Source organism: Semicossyphus pulcher, unplaced genomic scaffold (assembly GCF_022749685.1).
Source record: "Semicossyphus pulcher isolate SPU_LCO1_2020_fin unplaced genomic scaffold, fSemPul1.0.p SCAF_9, whole genome shotgun sequence".
NCBI classification, from domain to species: Eukaryota; Metazoa; Chordata; class Actinopteri; order Labriformes; family Labridae; genus Semicossyphus; species Semicossyphus pulcher.
Window position 1 is genome coordinate 7,630,274 of NW_027211770.1, and position 18,896 is coordinate 7,649,169.

General features: G+C 38.9%; 2 protein-coding genes across 2 annotated transcripts in view; both read right to left on the reverse strand.

Moving 5' to 3' along the window:
- Positions 1-6,526, reverse strand: part of bckdhb (branched chain keto acid dehydrogenase E1 subunit beta) — a 58,279-nt gene extending 51,753 nt beyond the window's left edge. Inside the window, exons 1-3 of the mRNA XM_069656196.1 lie at positions 6,324-6,526; positions 4,030-4,107; positions 3,167-3,235 (exon numbers count right to left, since the gene is read on the reverse strand). Coding sequence (XP_069512297.1) covers positions 3,167-3,235; positions 4,030-4,107; positions 6,324-6,519 — 343 coding nt within the window. The 5' untranslated portion in view covers positions 6,520-6,526. The remainder of the gene's footprint in view (positions 1-3,166; positions 3,236-4,029; positions 4,108-6,323) is intronic.
- Positions 6,527-8,941: 2,415 nt separating this feature from the next.
- Positions 8,942-18,564, reverse strand: ttk (ttk protein kinase). Its single transcript, XM_069656597.1, has 25 exons — positions 18,509-18,564; positions 18,041-18,128; positions 17,712-17,934; positions 17,435-17,541; positions 17,197-17,340; positions 16,950-17,064; positions 16,780-16,861; positions 16,565-16,683; positions 15,905-15,983; positions 15,670-15,778; positions 15,360-15,582; positions 14,663-14,769; positions 13,687-13,830; positions 13,431-13,603; positions 12,907-13,052; positions 12,651-12,786; positions 12,134-12,226; positions 11,875-12,032; positions 11,598-11,749; positions 11,382-11,506; positions 10,917-10,991; positions 10,639-10,815; positions 9,498-9,594; positions 9,293-9,378; positions 8,942-9,206 (listed from the first exon to the last, which is right to left on the reverse strand). Exons 2-25 carry the CDS (start codon positions 18,126-18,128, stop codon positions 9,141-9,143), a joined length of 3,024 nt encoding a protein of 1,007 aa, XP_069512698.1. The 5' UTR covers positions 18,509-18,564; the 3' UTR covers positions 8,942-9,140.
- Positions 18,565-18,896: the final 332 nt, after the last annotated feature.

Here is an 18,896-nt window from a genome sequence, read left to right on the forward strand (position 1 = left end):
TGTTATTTTTGCTCTCATCTTTGTGTATTTGCCATACAGTCTTTTTATGTTACGCTGGGAAGAGTGTGCAGTGAAAGTTTGCCCTGATGTGGCCTTCTGAGAGCTCACAGAGTTCAATTAGCCACCGCAGCGCCACAGACCCTTTGAGGAATAAACTATTAAGGGAACAAAATGTAACTAATAAACATAAATCTACAACATAGTGATGTTAAAATAATATGTGTGAAGAACAAATTCCTCGTTTTGTGCCTCAGTAGTTCACACAAGTCTGGAATACACCCTTAAATTAGACATCATGTTTGGGTAACTTCTATTGTCAGCTCTGTCTGAAAACGACGCTGCTCTCAGTGTCAAAAACTACACACTCAACAGACACACACACACACACGTGACAAGTACAGCTGGTCAGCGCATAGGGTCAATGTGTGCTCTCGTTTTCAGGGAAACAGCCCTGGACATAGCCAGCGGCCAGCGACGTAAGAGCTGAATCACCAAGGTGAATGCATCCGCCTCTTGAAAAGCCATTCATATAGTGTGTCCACCCTGCATTAGCCTCTGTTCTGTACAATGGCAGGGGGTGGCAGAGGTGTGCAGCATCCCTTTCAGTAGTGAGAGGGATAAAAACAGCTTAGCGCTCGTCACTGTACACAAGGATGAGATGGAAAATAATGATCTCTCTCCAAAAGGTCATCACTTCTGACGTCAATGAAAACTAAAAAGGCAAAGCCGGTTACTGTAGGCTGGACTTCAGACCCTCGCTATTGAACAAGGAAAAAATACAAAATAAGATCAGTTTTCTACTGAGATCTCATTAATTTATACTACTTTAAAGTAATAATCTTGATTTAAATAAATGTCTTTTAAGCTGCTATCTATGGCCAAATGAGGTGACACAATGGTGAAAGCCTTTGCATTGCAGTATTATGGACTGGGTGTCTGGTGCGACTTTCACGGAAAAAAATCACAGGTGGCGCCCAGTTAGTGACCCGTTTTCCATCAGCCAGCAGTGGTTGGTCTGCCACAGTCTCTGCAGGTGTTGCGAGCAAACAGTAATCTACTATGGCTGAACAAACAAAGAAAAGATCGACGACTACAGATACAACTTCAACAATAAGTGAAAATCCAAAGAAAAAGAAACAAATTCAACGCTCAGATGAAGCAAACAGTCTAAAAAGGAAAGCGACCGTCAGCCAGGAAAATCAAGAGTTACAACCGGAGCCAACCGTGGACGTCACACATGCGACACTGTCTGGATATCTGGGAAGTGTGCTCCATAAACTGTGTAAAAAGATGGACGACATGACAGCTCCCTTAAAGTGGCGCCAAAACATTTTGAGCGCCCCCTGCTGACTGGCTGCAGTATAGGTCATAAAGCCCGCCTCCTCCATGTTAACAGATGGGATATGAGTCAAACTATAAAATCAAAATACACTTCAAATACATTTTTCTCAAACATGGTTTCTGTCATTATAGTTAGTTCTTATCCTGCTGATTTACATCCAAGTGTTCATTTTTCTGACAAGTTTTTTTTTTATAAGTTATTTGATGCTGTAAAAATGATGATTGACAGCTCTGTTGACAAATCTGTTCCTGATTAGCAGAGTAGAGGAGGATTGGCGAGAGGAAATGTAACTGAAACAATCACTACAGTCAGTAAAGTTTACGTATCTGTCAACATTTGCTTCTGACCAACACAAAGAAGCTGTTCTGCTGTTAATAATGCTGGCGTGCGGGATTCCTGCCGGTTTTTTTTGGTAAGTTGAGTGTGTGTTTTGGTTAGCGGAAGTGGCTACGGTCGCTCCACCCGCCGATCTCTACTGTGCAACTCTGGCTCCCAATGACGTCACCATCACAAGATGGCAGCGCCTGTCACGGGGGCAATCTTGGCATCAATTTTGTACAATGAGATCAGATGGAGAGGCATCGTCCATTTATACAGTAATTGGCGTGCTCCCGCAATTACCGTTTAGCGCCACAGGTGTCGCCTAAGAGAACGAAACTGAGATCTTCGAGATTATAACTTTAATAACACAAAAATATTTTGTATACTTCTCACTATCTTGGGGGAATTGGTACAACCACAAACTTTTCTTCTATGCAGCATCAATTATGCCCACAGCTTTTCTTATGTAGAAAACAGCTTGATGCTATTTCCCTGTCTTTGATTATCCCTGTCCTCATTGTGATTTATGTTTATTGTCAGACTGTCAACTACAGAATTAAACTGGACCTTCCAGCTTCTTTTGAAGGGAAATCCTGACTAATACAGAGTTCAAATATAAATTACTAAAGTAATAAGCAGCAGATGCAGAGCTCTCTGTGGGTTCAGACTTCAAAGCAAATGCTTTCAAAGCTACAGGCCAAAAAGCTTTTTTCATGGAAGACCTTTTTGTTGTCATCTTCTACATGTTACAGGAGAAGAAGCAAAAGGTGGAAATGCTAAAATGAATGATGGCCAAATTCCATTCAGCTGCTTCAGGGTCCTGTTAATATGCATCCTGCCTCTGCTACAACATCAAAACTTAATGGGATAGAGGCTAGATAAAGTGTCTGCTGTGGATCAGTAATTTCACAGGATGATATAATCTTACCAAATGACATGCCAAAAAATCTGTAAAAAAGCGTATATCTGCTTTGATTGCTTCCTAATAAAAGGATTAAATCCATTAAAAAACAGAGCAGTATCAGTTTCTGCCATATGTAATTTAGAGCCAATTTACTTCCTGTTATATTCACATTTGAGGCATACACTGGAACATTTAGCAAGAAATGCAATTTAATTCACACGCCAAGAAACACTGTCATAGCAACATTTCCCTGATGAATGATTAGATGTAAAAAGTGATTCTAGTCATAATAGTGCACTCGTTATTCAGCAGTGACATACTATATGAGCTTACTGTATCAGGTTTGCAAAGCTACCCTGCTACAAAAGACAAGTAAGTGCAAACAGATCCTTCTGGTCCTCTGGGTGAACAGTGAGCAGTAACTTGACCTTACGAGAGACAAGATGGGGAGATTCTTTACAGTCCTCTGCTGCCATCTAGTGGCAGGTTCATGAAGTGCAGGTAGGGGAGCAGGTTGCTGACACTTGCTGATTCTTTTGAAAAGCAAACTCAGCAGTAGATGCTGGTAATTGGAGAGAATCAAAGGGGAATATTCTTACCATATTTGTCTCTCAGGCCCACCGTGCATCGGAACACTCCACCAAAGGCAACGTCCTCCCCAAAGATCACTGCGGATAAAGACACAGCACAGTTGGTGGTTACATGAAATGTTTCTTCTATAGGAAACTATCATACTATAGTTACCCATGGTCGTCTTTGGCTCAGAAAACAGCCAAAACTTATTCATTTGAGGATGCAGCTTAAAGGGGCCATATCTTTTAAAGGGACATTCTCATATTTTGCATGTGTTTCACATTTTCAGGTGGTACCGCTATTCAGCCCACATTTTCTGGTAATGTGAGAGGTTTAGAGATCCAATATTCAATCTATCGTACTGCTCAAACAAATTAATCTGAGCCTTCCAGATAATATCAAAAATCTAAGATTTCTAGGATTTTAAATCTGGATGATTACGACAGTACTTCAGTACTTCAGTACTTTCCAAGCAGGAATTGAAAAGCCAATGAGAGAGACAATTAATCTGCTGATGCTGTTTCCAAGCAAGATGAACACACTAGCCTTGAGACCTATGATAGCTAGCAGGCTACTTCTTCAGTTCTTGTTGAAGAATAGCAAAAACCCTTGTTGACTGTCCCCCCCCCCCCCCCCCACACACACACACACTTTTCGCTTGTGTTGATTTTCACTGCAAAGTATTACTACAGCAGCTTGTAGTTTGTCTGTTTTACATCTATTCTGTAAATACTTCCATTTTTTTATATTCCAACATTTTGTTTGAGACTTTAAAAGCCAGTGTGTTATTATAACCCTGCATTATGACAATTAAGATTTAAAAGTGTTAACTGTTCAGACTTTTAATTTAAAAAATCAGCTGTGATCATTGACTTCCTGTTCCTCCTACCTGCTGTTGGATCACTGGCGAGGGTGTTGTCCAAGGCACTTGTAACTGACTGGAACAAGTTCATCTTCTGGGTAGGACCTATAAAGGTTTTAAGATAAGGAGAAAAAAAACATTTTAAAAAAGGAAAAGACAAAAGCAAAAGTCTGTAGCCAGCATGTTAAATACAATCCAGAGTTACAATCAATCAGACTTTATTTCTAAATCTAAAATCTATTTAATCTAAAATGAAGTACAAAGTGATTTACAAAGACAGAAAATAAAATAAAAAAACAATCAGACTGAAACGGTAGGTCTTTAGTTTGCTTTTTAAAATGTATTACTTTAAGTAGAACTTTTAATTGCACGTTACTCAATTAGTCACTTTCTACTGATTAGTAGTTGAGGTCATTCGTGATGGCAGCATTAACATTTTCAAAGAGATTTTGGTTTTAGCTGGAGCTAACCAACCTAACACCACACAAAGGGCAGCAAATATCCAGTTTATAAATCATCTAACTTAGTTTTGAAGTCCTCCTCAACCCAAGAATGTGCTCGCTTTGCTGACATGGAAGTTTGAGCTCAAAACGTGCAGAATGGTGTACAGTACATGCAGAGTTTAAGCACAGAGGGACGTTTTCACATTGATCTGCTGGAGATCTTTGGTCTGCTGAAATCACACTTCAGCACAAGGAGATTTTAGTAACATCGCAACTAGTTTGGAGCTGCTTTATCCCTAATGCAACACACACACAGTTGACTATTAGTGATGTAGGTTCGACTCCCCGTCTGCCAATCATTTGGTGCATGTCATTCCCCACTCTCTACTCCCCACATGTCCTGTCTCTCTTCAGCTGTCCTACAAATAAAAGGCAAAGAACCCAAAAAATAAATGTAGAAAAAAAAATAATAATAATTGGCGAGTGAGTTGTGGTAAAGAACTTCAGGAGAGCTGGCGAGCTAAGAGGTAGACGGGAGTATTCCAGATCCTCCTAACCATAGCGACAGCTGTGACGATAGCTGAAAGAGCAACGTGGATCCAAGTTAGCCACTGCAGGAAGGTACCAGAGGTGTTCAATGATTTCCATCCCAGTGTCCATCGCTTCCATCTGCCTAGGCCCGACACCCCAACCCCATCTGAGATCTACTAAAGCATAGATGTTACGGTGGTTAGGTCTTTATTGTGTTACTCATTCAGTCTGTGTATCAAAGTCGCCGCCGGCAAAGTTGGAATGATGTTCAAGCGCTGCTTGGACGGAGATGGGCAGAATTTGTAGCTGAGATGACAAGGAGTCACAGAAGTTACCAATGTATCATAGCATTCACAAAACGGCATGGTACTGGCTGCCTCTTACCTATATGTGTAGCTGTGGGAATGACATGTAGCACATACATCCATGATAACAACACTGATGATGAGAAGATCCAAAGTGAAAATGAGAATATGACTCAACTTTGGGAGTTATTGATAAGTCCGAAAGAGTTTGTGACTAACTGGTGATCTGTGTGGCTATGTTCCAAGTGTCAGTCTCTTTTACACACCATTACCCGTTGTATTGTTCCTATCGTAGGCAGCTGTATAACTCGTTTAACAGCACAGTATGGGACATGAAGATTCAAGGGGAGGTAGTCTAGTATTTTACTAATGATGCCAGTTTTTAATTTTGTCTGCGAACAAACAACACGCGATCTTGTTTGTGTGACCTTCACATTTTAGTCCCAGATAAAGAGTTGTTCTTCTCAGCACCATGATGTATAAAGATGGACTCAAAGAAAATCTTCACTTCTGCTTAGGACTCGTTAGTATGCAGTAGTCCCTTTACAAAAGTTATGTCAAATTCTTACAAAGACAAGTCAGCTGTTTGATACTCTTCTTTTCCACGAGTAGCATCAAAAGGTATAAGGCCCCTAGTGTCTTAGAGTTAAATCTTTTGAATTGAAAAACCATTTGCATAGTTATAAATTCAGAATTTATTCATGAGGGAGAGGTAAGGGATGTTCATTTTAAACGTAGTTATGTAGTCTTAAATACAAATCAAACAGTTACATTCCCAGCACATCATTTCTTTATTTTATATCTAAAAGCAATGTCTACAGAGGAGCTTTAAATATGTCAGCAAAGCGATACATTTGAACAGACTGAGACTCAACATGACAAGAGAATAGATAGCGATAATACAGCCCTTCCATATCTCCTAATTAGACACTTTTCACAATGCTGGTAAGTGAGTGTTTTTTTAACAGCTAAGTTATGTTAAATTCCAAGTTGTTCTTGAGAAGTTAGCTAAGGTTAGCCAGCCGGCTAAGGTGCCACTCACCGAATTGTGTCGGTTCGGGGTCAGGGTAGTAGGTAAAGTGCGCTGCATGTCTTCGTTGTGTTTTTGTTTTGGAGTTGCAGCTCGGCGATAATTTAAGCAGAGTCGCCCCATAAGAGCTTTGAGCCCCGGTGCCAACACCGGAGAAAGAAAGTTTCGAGTGTGCACCTCGGATGAAGAACCGTGCAGCCGCCGCCATCACTGTTGTTTTGGCTAACCAGGAAGGGCAAAATGAATCGAAATGTAAAGATCGTCTACTAAAGCGAGGATGTCACCACTGGGTGGAGAGAAACTGGATTTTATCCTGGTATGTAGCCTTAATCCCGCCCACTTCTGGGTTACTTTGTGTATTGCGCTTTTGTATTGCATATCTTTCTTAAACCAGACACATGATAATGAGGTTTTTCTATCAGTATCCTCAATTAATTTCGCCACAGTACTTGTTAGTGATGTTTTAGCACCGGTTTAAGATAAAAACAATTACTTTGTTTGCATTCAACAATATAAACCATGGCGGTTCAAACAATTTATTTAGTAATATGCCTCTGTGTTCACAGTTGAAGAGCATATAATATTAAATCCCATTGAGGTTGTATTATGGTGAGATAACCTCTTGTCTCGTTGACGGGCCGATAAAAAAGAGAAATCGAATCAGGAACGTCGGCTCGCTATTGTACCCGGAAATTGTGTCAGAGTGAGAACTCTTGTTTCTTTATCTCCATGCCAGCCTCACCGACCAGAAAAATATGTGATTGGTCAAAAAGGAGGGCGGTGTGCGTGGTACTGATTTTGTATAGGCTACGTTGCGTACAAGTCAGGTGGCTAAAGTCGCACCATCCACAAACAGCAATTCTTCAGTCTGCATCAGTTTTTCAACAATTGATTGCAAAAGTGTTCAAGTCCTGTTATCAATTTTCCAATCCTGGCACACTTGATTGATTTGAGGTATTATTGCACTTGACCCCTCCAGAGGCCTCCATTAAGAAGCAGGATTTGTAATAAAACTTCTTTACATATATTCTTGAAGGGTATTCATCACCGATAGCATATACGGTACATCTATAACAAACACTGAAGCATTGCACTTCCACTTATAAGATAGAAAAGTAAGCCTTCTTACAGCTTTAAATTGTGGTTTTGTATTTCTTATTTGCTCTGTAAGTCTGTAAGTCATTTGTCTTGAGATTTACAATTTTTAAATTCATTTTATCCAGAAACACAATATCTCCCAGAGGCATATTCAGACTCTTCGAGGGGCAGGGGCAAAAAAATAAAAATAAAAAGGGCACCAGTACGCAGAAAGTTGTAATGTGCAACAGTGCATGGTGAAACCAAACCCTGGTTAAGATTAAAATATTATGTCAGTACAACTACTGTTACTATTGCTTTGTAACCTACCTCACATAGTAGGATGTCAAGGTTACAGCTCAGACTGTAAAACCTACTGCACTGACAGCATGTTCAGACTGAAGTGCTGAAAAGTGCTGCGAAGCGTTAATTCTCATGTGAGCAGTAGCCTGCCCTGTTCACACCAAAAGCACATTTGTTCATACAGGCCAACAAGCAATTCTGCTCCTCTGCTCTTTTCTTTACAGAAGAGGATAAGGAGGGGCAATAGGTGAACTCCCTAGTGTGAAAGGTAAATACTAAACAATTGTAATGTTATCAGAACTAAGATTATGATGCATTAGTCATCAGAATAACCGGCTTCTGCTAAATATGAGCCTTCTTCTTCCATTTGTCTTAAAGAAAGAAAAAAGAGGTGTAAGAAAGAAAAGGAGGTGGCGTTCTGATGTTTGTGAGCAACTGCCTCCTGTCTGCTATTTATAATTCAAAGAGAGGAGAGAAGAGATTGTGGGAGGGTAATTAGTCTTATGTAAATATTATTTAATCTATTGTTGTATCATAATAAATGTAGTTATGGATAATTAACCTGTTCAGATTCTTATCTAGCCACCCTTACCCAAGTCCTAGGCACAGCGTCATGGAGATATTTGACATGACATTTAAAATACAGATATAATCATCATCAACCAGCCTTGGGCTGCAAGTTTAGCTGAATTCACACCATCATATTTATTATTTTGGTGTACATACCATATGCTTAATAATTAACATAATTTATTTCTGAGTTTGGAAAAAAAAAAAGGATTTTGAAGATTATTTTACACTGATGACGTGTTGTAGTAACACCAGCAGGGCACAAGATGGTGCTATTCTCCAATAAGTCCAAAATGAGAGGATATTCCTCAATGATCCAAAATTGAAATACTGTCCCATTTAGAAGCTCTTTACTATTTGCACCTGTCAGTTCTTTAAAACATTATCCCGAACAGCATCATGTACCTCTAACAGTTATTAGGCATTTTATCTCCCTGTAGTATGATCACAAGAGAACAATACACATATTGTTTGCGACCATGGAGAAGGTTTAAATAAGCATAAAAACAGCACTTGCATTTTATCTTACCGCGATGTGTTTTGGTATTTTCATTTAGCACACATGTCAAGCCTTTCTCCTCTCACAAAGAACCGTGTTAAAGTAGTATAACGTGTTTGTTACCTATCCATTAGATCAGCTTGGACAAATAAAACAACTACCAAGGGTACATTATGTTTATTTGACTAGCCTACATTTATTATCAGAGGGTATCTGTTACAATAAGGCAATATAATGATAGTTGTTTCTAGGAAACAAACATAAAAATATAGATGTGTTAGTTCTACTAGTTAAAACAGAAAATATTGTTACTAAACAGAAGTGTTTAAGAGGGGCAAAAAAAGAACAAAGACGTATTCACAACACTTGTTTCAGGACAGTTAGGTTGACTTTGCACACTCAGCCACATCCAACTTCCTGCCGCTGCTGCACATTTTTGCCAGGTTCTGTGAAAAACAGAAATTAGAGTTAGAAGCTGAGAAACTCATGAATGGAGAGAAAGTTCCACCAACACCGGTTTTAGTAAACTTACATTAGCTGCTCTGATGATGCTGTTTGGAGACTGGAGGGCTGCGAGGTCTGTTAGGATCTTCTGGAGGTCCCCGTTACATGGACGTTCTGAAACAGGTGAATTGTGAACAAGTCGGTGTTAAAGGGTGCACAACAGAGGTGGCCTCCAAGTACACAGACATGGTACTGATGACTGTGCTTCCGTGTATATGCGTTTGTGTGAGTACCTGGTTCAGGTGATGCCTGTGGCTTCAGCTGCAGGTATGGATGCTCCAGCAGCTCTGCAATAGAAATTCTCTCTCTGGGGTTTCGCACCAAGCATCTCTGGAACAAGCACATAATAAAAACAACTTGTTCATATTTAAAAACGTCAACAACAGTTAGCCTTTGTTTTAATTTCTCGACTTATATAACAAAATATATATTTCTATTTAGTTATATTTAGTTAAAGGCCCCCTCCAGTGAAAATCAAGTAAACCTCTCCATGTGGTGTTCTTCATGCGCTACAAGACATATCAAGGACAACATCAGCAGTCATCTCCATGGCTGGGCCTGTCTGCTTTTAAACTGCAGTGTACCAAGGACAGGCTGAACAACACGTTTTCAGATTGGCAGGTTTGAGACGTCACAAACCTAAGGAGCCGATCGCTTTAAAGGACGGGGTGACGCTATGCATATTATTATGTGCAACCTATGGCAACTAATTTATTAGTATTTATTAGAAAATGTATTATTTGTATTTCACATGTCTTAAAACATGACTGGAGCTGGTCTTTAACATACTGGAGGTATCTGTAGGTCAGAATATAGTCTCAGTATATGTTTAATCCTTATTGAAATGTCAACATTTAAGCAGGAACCATGGCGGTCTGCTTCCTCTTAAACTTTTGTGTGTACTGTATGTCTTTAAAAGGCATTTTATTGCCCTTCTGCTTAATTTCTTACAGTTTTATAACACACAAACAGACACAAAAACTCAAGTAAGTACTGATTAGGCTGATACAAAGCTGATAAAAATTTAACAAAAATCTAAATAACTGACCTGCAGTTCTTACCCAAAATAATACACTTCTTCAAATCATTATTCTATATATAATATTTTTACCAAATATTAACAGGTCGTAGAAATGTATTTTCTGCCGATAGCATGAAAATGTCGACGATGTACGAGTGCATTGACATAAAGGTTCAAGCAATAAATGCTAAATAATTGGCTCGTGAATAATTTCTAACAATCAGACTATCATAGAAACAGATAAAACCAATACAATTGTTAAGGACACTGACTGACTCGCCTCTTATGTAAACAGTAAATACATATACTGTAAGACATGTCTACACAAGTATAGTTTAGTTGTGGCCTCTCACCTTCAACACATCCAGCAAATCCTTCTCTGAGATGTCAGGAAATTCAATCTTATGGGAAGGATCGATGATGGCGTGCAGCTTTGCAATCTGATTGGTGATGCTTTGGAAAGGTGTTTTCCTGTAAGTCATACAGTACAGGATACATCCAAGGGACCACACGTCACCTTTTGGGCTGATCTTCGGAGGGGAAAAACATAACACGGTAAATGATATTTTTTCACTGATGTGATTAATCAGAAAATAATGCTTTGTGTGTATAATTTAGTTATTTGGAGTACCTTAGAGCGTGCTTTTCCATGCTGGGATGAAGTGTCTTTGATGGCTTCAGGAGGCATATAGTTCAAGGTTCCAACCTGCATTTGACAAACAGCCATGTATTACTCGAGAGCACTTTCCAGTGTACATCTCATCCAGCTTTACTACGTTAAAAGCTGCATCTGTTTTCTCTTTTTACAAAATGTCATATATTTATAGAACACCAGTGAGCGTATGTATTTTGCATGCACAGTGAGTCTTCTTTCCTTAATGAAACTCTCACACTGTCTCCGTGGGATGAGAACTGACATTGAGCAGTTGCACAAAGTGAAGATGATGGTTTTCAATGCTGAAGAGCGTTTACACGTAAACTTAATTTGTTTGCTAGCTAAGTGCATTAAATCAAAACACCATGGCTGCTTGTTTACACTACATGTAAGACTTAGTGTGTTCATTTATTGAATGTTCATAATTGACAAAAATCATACTTGTGAATCCTTCATGATGCTCGTTACATCTGGTTGGATTCTGTTTGCGATGCCAAAGTCGATCAACTTCAAGGAAGCATTCACGATAACAAAGTTTGCTGGCTTCAAGTCACTGTGGACAATTCCTGCAGACGAGAAACAATGACATTTATATTTAGAATCTGGCTAGACATTCACATGATTTTAGTGTGCCTACAACACTCAAAGAAAAAGTACCATGTTTGTGGATGGTCTGGACGGCCTCGAGCATGTTCTTCCAGTAGAACTTCCTCTCCAGTGGATTTACAGATTTGCGATTTCGCAACCAAGTGTTCAGATCCAAGTTTCCACACTCCATCAACATGTAGATGTAGCTGTTTGTTATTTCACTGCAAACACATATACAACCATTATTCTGTGCAGCAGTAATGAGCTGCTACAACACTCAAACAAATAAAATCTCATCTTTAAGAGAACACAGTTTCGAGGTGAATCCTTCCGGTCATGTACTTACTAATCATAGAGCTTGATAATTTGATCACTGTACTGCTGCAAGTGGTTCAGATGCTCAATCTCATTTTTGTAACTCTCTACCGTCTGAGCATCAGCCTCCTCGAGGTCGACGTATTTCACAGCAAACAGCTGCTTTTTGTGATCAAGGACCTGGTAGACCTAAAAGAAACAGAACAATGATTCTTTATAGCTGCAAATGACAACAAAGAAAAAGTGAATGTATGCTGAGTCACAATATGAACTCTCTGTTAATGTTTTACCTTGCTGGATCCACCACGTCCAATCATCTTTAGTATGAAGAACTGCTTGCCCTTGATGGTAAGAGACTCATTTGACAACGCAGAAAAGGAACCCTAAAAGGAGATTTAATAAATGTTTAGCATGTTTAGAATGATTCCTTGTGCAAGTCATTGAAAACAGAAAAGGGACTTTATGCATCTTTTACCACTAAACAAGCTTCTTTGTTTTCTACATGCATAGATAATAAAGGATAATGTATCCATCTCTGTAACTTATCAGTACTAATTTATGAAAATAAAATAATTCACTTCACATGGTGATGTGGTGCGCCGACACTTTTATGTCAGTAACAAGATGGTTAAAGGCACCGCACAAAAAGTTTTTCAGATTAATTGGAAGTCTCTTACTGACTGTCCTTGACCCTGTAATGTTATTGTAGCCTTACCAGTTATGATGGGTGTTTGTGTTTATTACAGTTGTAATATCTATTCAGAGTTTAAAATATGGATGTTCTATATAAGAAAACATTAAAAGTACCTGCTGTGCCTGTGGAGTCTGGAAACAAGCTGCTTGGTTTAGTGGTGTAAATGGCTGCTGGACGGGTCGAGCCCTGTGTGCTGCCACTGCAGAGGAGGACACTTCAGGCCCTCTTTTTCCAACAGGAGTGACAAAGCTGAGAGGGAGAAAGATGGAGTAAGCGTTAATGAGAGAAATTGTATGACACACATATGATAAATGAGAAACAGATACTGATTCTGTTCCAGGTCAGCAGATATCAAAGTCAAGTTAATACCTGTAAGCAGGTGGGTTTCTGTAGCTGTTTGGTGTCTGACAGACTGTTTGTGGGTTCAGTCTGGATGGAAGCTGGAGGGATGGAGTGGGGAGTGACTCCAGCACACGAGGAACAGCTCTGGGGTCAGGAGGTGTTTTGCGTTTATCCTGAGAAGGAAATAACTGGTTAGGTTTTGCGACTAAATCTTAATCTTGTTGATAAATTATTTTGAAAGGGTAATAAATCAAAAGAATCAATATATCAGAAAAGGGGAGCTAATATAATCAGCTAATGGATATATATAGATATCCCCTCACTTTGTAAACTGTAATTTTGCTGACAAAAGGTAGTTATTAATGCCTAAATCTGCCAGCAAGAGAGGGTATACAAAACAAAACAGGGTAACAGATGGAAGCAGAAACTTCAAAACAGCTTAGGAAATTACTGATTGAAGATTCCACAAAAACAATTTTTAGGAAACATTTAAAACGGTTGCTCTTAATGCTTTGGACAAAATAGTAGTAGATTAAAGAATGTCACCAGACCTCTGGAGAAACATGCCGGTTGACGAGCGCTGGCATCTTCCACTCTGTTATGGGCTCCTTGCTGGCAGGTTTCGGCTGTTCTACTGACCGGTTCACAGGAACCCGAGCAGGAAGCTGCAGATCGTGGTTTCCCCCACAAGTAGACCCACTTACTGGAACATCTGTTTGCATATCTAATTAAATAAAAGCAGAACAAACATTTCAGTTACCATGTCCGAGTCTGTGCTTTCTGAAAGGCTCTTCACTGAATCTGTACCTGTGGAGTGTTCCTCCTCCCTGTCAGGCACAAGCCGTTTCTCCCCACCCTTTAGGTTGCACATGGCCATCTCCAGGAGCTCTGCTGGCCTTGCATTTAACGCTTGGGCCTTGTGCAGAATTGAAGTTGCTTTCATGACATTGCCTAAAAAGGAAAGGAGGAAGAAAAATTCACTTAATATTTTACACAAAGTCTAACCAGGAAAGTATCCCCTTCACCTACTTAACATAAGTTAGATATTGTAAGTATTGGGAAAATGTCCACTCGCTATTCATGCAAGAAGTAGAGCTGCATGTATTTGATGAATTATGCACCTGAGGAGCACTGTTCATCTGTTTCTGTTGAGGCTTGGTTCCACTGTAAATCGTAAGTTACACAGAAGCTGCACTGTGGCTTATGAAAGCAGTATTAATCCTAATAACAAACCGCTTTTCTTGCAATTCACTTGTAATTAACGGGTTTTACGTTTGCTGAAATTAAAGCATCATGATGCAGATTTGTAAAAGGTTTGTTGAATTTAGGTCAGATTGATTACTGGTGCATTCGAGGAAGTCAGGAAATCTAAAGGCTGAACAGCTTTCATGACACAGCGTCAAGCGAATTTGTCTCAAGTTGAATTTTTGGATCAAGAACGGATTGTTAGCTGAACTAACATGCATGTCTTTTCTGATCTGATAGAGATTAATAAGAAGCTAAATTGTTGTCAGATGACTGATGATGACGTTCTGCCTGCTTTTGCTTTCCACACAGACTGTTTGTCCTGCATACGCCGCAGCCTGCTGATACATGATTAGTCAATACTACTCGGACTAGAAACGTACCACAAATGGATACCAGAACACTTCCCACACTAAAATCTGGTTGTGTAAATAGAAATTATGCATCTATAAATGTTTTAATGCGTGCATTTGGTCTTCGTCGGTCTATTGCATATATCGGACTACTGGAAACTAAAATAAAACCAAATCCACTGTACCTTGGGAAACCTCAAACTGTGCATGCGCTATGTGGACAAAGGCGAAGCCTTTACAGTTTGATCTTGCAACTATAAAGTGGTCTTGGGCTTCATCTGGGTCTTCAATCCTACAAAGCAAAACAGAAGAAAAAGAATTTCAATTAAAAATCCAAAGATTTAAAAAAGTTCAAAGATTAAAATTCATGTTGAAGGGCTTTATGCACTGATTTTAATCTACAGAGCAAGAATTGGCAGTCATTATATCCAGGCTTTTTTATGTAGGAGACAACATTTAATAAATGTCATACAGATGCACCTTTCTAGTCACTCAACAACAGTAACACAACACTTCAAAATGGCAATAATTCAATATCATTTGACTCCTGTCTGTAAGAGTAAGAAATTCTCATTGACATATGAGCGTTCAGAGCGTCATGTTGTAAGGATAAAAAAAAGTTTGCCAAGATCAGTGTGAAATTGTGAATATATATTTATAGATTACAGGCTGCTGAGCTTCCAGTAAAACAGCACTTAACCCTTCACTTTTTGTCATTAACATTTTCATTTAAAGATCATGCTGTTTTAATCACTACAATCCAGTTATTGTCTTCCTGCTAGGCCAAACATGAATCACACCTGCCTTTAAACACCCCCTTTTTACCCAAACACCACAAAGTTCCAAGACTGTAATGAAGAAAGTACTCTTGTCCACACTTACCCCTTGAGTTCTGCGTATCTGACCAGTATTCTGGCATAGGTGGCGTTTTTGCTGAATTGTCTTATTGGCAGCCTGGAGAAGATTTTGGAATAACAGTCTTTGAGTTTATTGAGGAGGTTGATGTCTGTGTGAGGGTTGCCTCTTTTCTCCAGGTTCATTAAATATGTCCAACACGACTCAGGGGAATTTGTATTGACGACCTGGTCAAAGTTGTACGTTACATCTGTCGGGAACAAATAAATGCCATCAAAAAAGTTCATAGCACCAAAACCACAGGGTGTTCTGTGCATTTATCAGAGCTATACAGTACCTTCCATTCTCGAGATGTCCCTTGTGTCATGTGTGTGAAGGAGTGTGGTGGTGGAGTCCACAGATGCCTGGTCCTCCCAAGAGCAATGTTCAGGGCTGACAGCTGGTGGCTGAGAACACAGGGATTGTCACTTAAATTCAACATCTTTGATAAAGCACTAATAATAAGAAGAGGACTAATAATAATAATAAGTGTTTCTGTCTTAAATCAAACTGCAGTAGTGTTTTATACTCACTTGGAGATCTCTATTAACGCTATTCTTCTTTGAGGATGACAGCCCAAATACTGGGTTCACGTTTGAACCAGATGTTTGCCTGAGATAAAATTAAACATATTAAGTTACAACACTTATAACTAATTATCAAACATTTAATTACAATATTTAAGAATTTGTATGCAAAGTATAGCACTATACTAAAAGTATAAAGCGAATGAGGTAACACAATGCTGATTGAGCCTATGGCCCACTGATGTAAGCCTTTGCATTTGCAGTACCTAGTATTATTATGGACTGGGTATCTGTGGCGACATACACTATTGTCATGACTTCTGTTTAGGTTGTAATATATTTTTTGGTAAGGTTTTCCTTAGCTTGAATTAGTGAGTTGATAGTTTATCATGGATCTTTTCATTAACATTATGTGTGCTCATGTTATGTTTACTTAGTCAGGAGGATGATGTTGGTAATATGTTTATTATTTTAAGTATTGTGTCCAAACATGCAGCCATGGCAGCACAAGGGACTAAGCAGGATGACAGTTTAAGTCATGTTAAACTATTATTAGTTTTAGAAAGCATTTCCAACATGATTTCAATACAATGGGATATTAAAACAACAAAGTTTTGATACAGTTCTCCGCAAGACACACTGAAACACATTTAAGAAAAATGTTACCTAGACAATCTGTTGTGGACTGACGCATCATTTCTCTTTGAGGGTTTCTCATAAATGTAGTTATCATCATCATCATCCTTTTCTGGGATAGAGAAAGGCACTATGGGAACTCTCACAGGCTGGAATAGATAAGATCAGGACACAACTTTATAACTTCAAAATCTATTTGATATATACTGTAGTTCACGTTATATTTGGATACAATTTTAACTCACCATGCCTACTGCTCTCTTGCGTTGGGAACTGGATCTCCAGCCTGGTAGCTGGTCATCTGATGATCCACCAGGAGGCTCTGTCCTGTAGACCACAGATCAAAATACACTGTTGCATTCCTCAAGATCAAACAGAGGCCTTATTATACACTAAAAATGTCTTTTTTTCTTACCCTGAACCAAAAATGCTTGAAAGCTGGAGCTCGCCTGTCCCATCTGAAATTCGGCTAACTTTCTGTAATTCCGAGCCTTTTCTGACAGAACTGTGCACATTACTGTTTGACAAAACTGGTAGAAAGAAAACACAACAAAAAGAAACAATAAAAGTGACAATATCATATGATAAAACTGTAATGTAACAGTAAACTTTTCTGATCAGTCAAGCATTTTAACTGTTAAATTTAACAAGATTATACTCACGTGATACGTTTTCCTTTTCCTCCAAACTGAAGAGCTTTGTTTTTCCTGTCACCAAGCTTTGCAAGGCAGCCTCGAGCAGTTCCTTTGGTTTGGCACCCAGTTCAATAGCATTCTGCAATATGTAAATGCCTCTTTTCGTGTTGCCTGATAAGACGATAAAGCAGACACTGACTTACCCCAGATAAAACTTAATTAGAGTTAAGATGTATAAGAACAACAAAATAGTAGATATCTGTACCTTGAGAATGTTCAAACTGTGCATGTGCAATGTGAACAAATGCAAAATTCTGGCTGTGAGATCTCGCCACGTTGAAGTTGGATTCTGCCTCGTTTACATCTTGGATTCTAATAAGAATAAACAGGAACAACAGTCTAAGTACAAACCCATTAGGTATTTGAAAAGTAAATCAATATATTTTTTATAAACGGTATACTAAATCTAATGATGAACACAGAATCTCTAGAAAGAGGGCAATGATCTTTGAATGATCAAAGTAATAACTCTGGATACTTACGCTTTTAGCTGTGCAAATCTGACTAACATCCTGGCATAGCTCTCATTCTGACAGTGTTTCCCCAGTGGCATATTGGAAAACACTCTGGTGTAAAAGTCAATGAGTCTGATGAGGAGGTTACGATCCAGCTGAGGGTCCCCTTTCTTCTCCAAGTCCGTCAAATATGAGTGGCATGATTCAGGGGAATTTGAGCCAATGACCTGGTTAATATTGTCCGTGTCATCTGAAACAAGTCCACAGTGCCATCATTATTATTATTATTTAAGGAAGCATAAGGACATTGACTTATCTGGATATTACAGTGGCATGACTACTGGGCATACAATTACCTTCATTGAGATACTTTTTAATTTTGTTGAGCTTTTGATAAAGCATGGCAAGCTGCTGCTTTCTGTCGGTATGCTCCTCTTCTTCCATCTGAAATTGAAGAGTATATACATTACGTTAGCCCAGATAAGGTTGGGCGTGTTATCTTTAATAGACATGCACACAAAGATCGCCGTTGGCCGTTTATAGATTTAACATTTAATAAGCCTTTACTTCGTAAGCATAAAGCATTAATGATATGTAACACGACTTCTTTCCTGTCTTTCAGGAAAGATTACTGTACATAATTAAAAGTATGTTCTTTCGTGTTTACAATCTGAGTTAGCTTAGCTTAGTTAGCTAGCTGACATGTTAGCTTGCCGTATTGTCAACGATTATTTAATGGGAAAAGTGGTTCCCCTGTGGTTAAAAATGTATAAAGGGGCATTTAATAACATTTAGGACAAATATAAGTATAAATAGGTTCTTACCGTGTTTGGGTTGTTATTAATCCCTTTTCTCGTATACGGCAGGAAGAGGGCTCGAGTTCAACTGCCAGTTTTCAAATATCCCACTTCCGCCCAAGTCATGTTTTGATTGGACGGTTTGTGATGACGACATGGTTATTCCTTGCGGTGCAGACGCGTAATGATAATAGTGGTATTTGTAATGGTAATGAAATAATGATAACAGATCTGTTAATCTATAAATTGACTAAGATGCGTTCTGATACATTATGGTTTATTTTTATTCTCTAGGTTTTATTTTTCTCCACACAACACGGTGTGTCTGGTTTAAGGTTTAAACCGTTTAGTTTTTTCTTGAAACCCCCATCATTTGCAAAGAGAAATCAAGCTATACGAGAACAAAATCACCTTC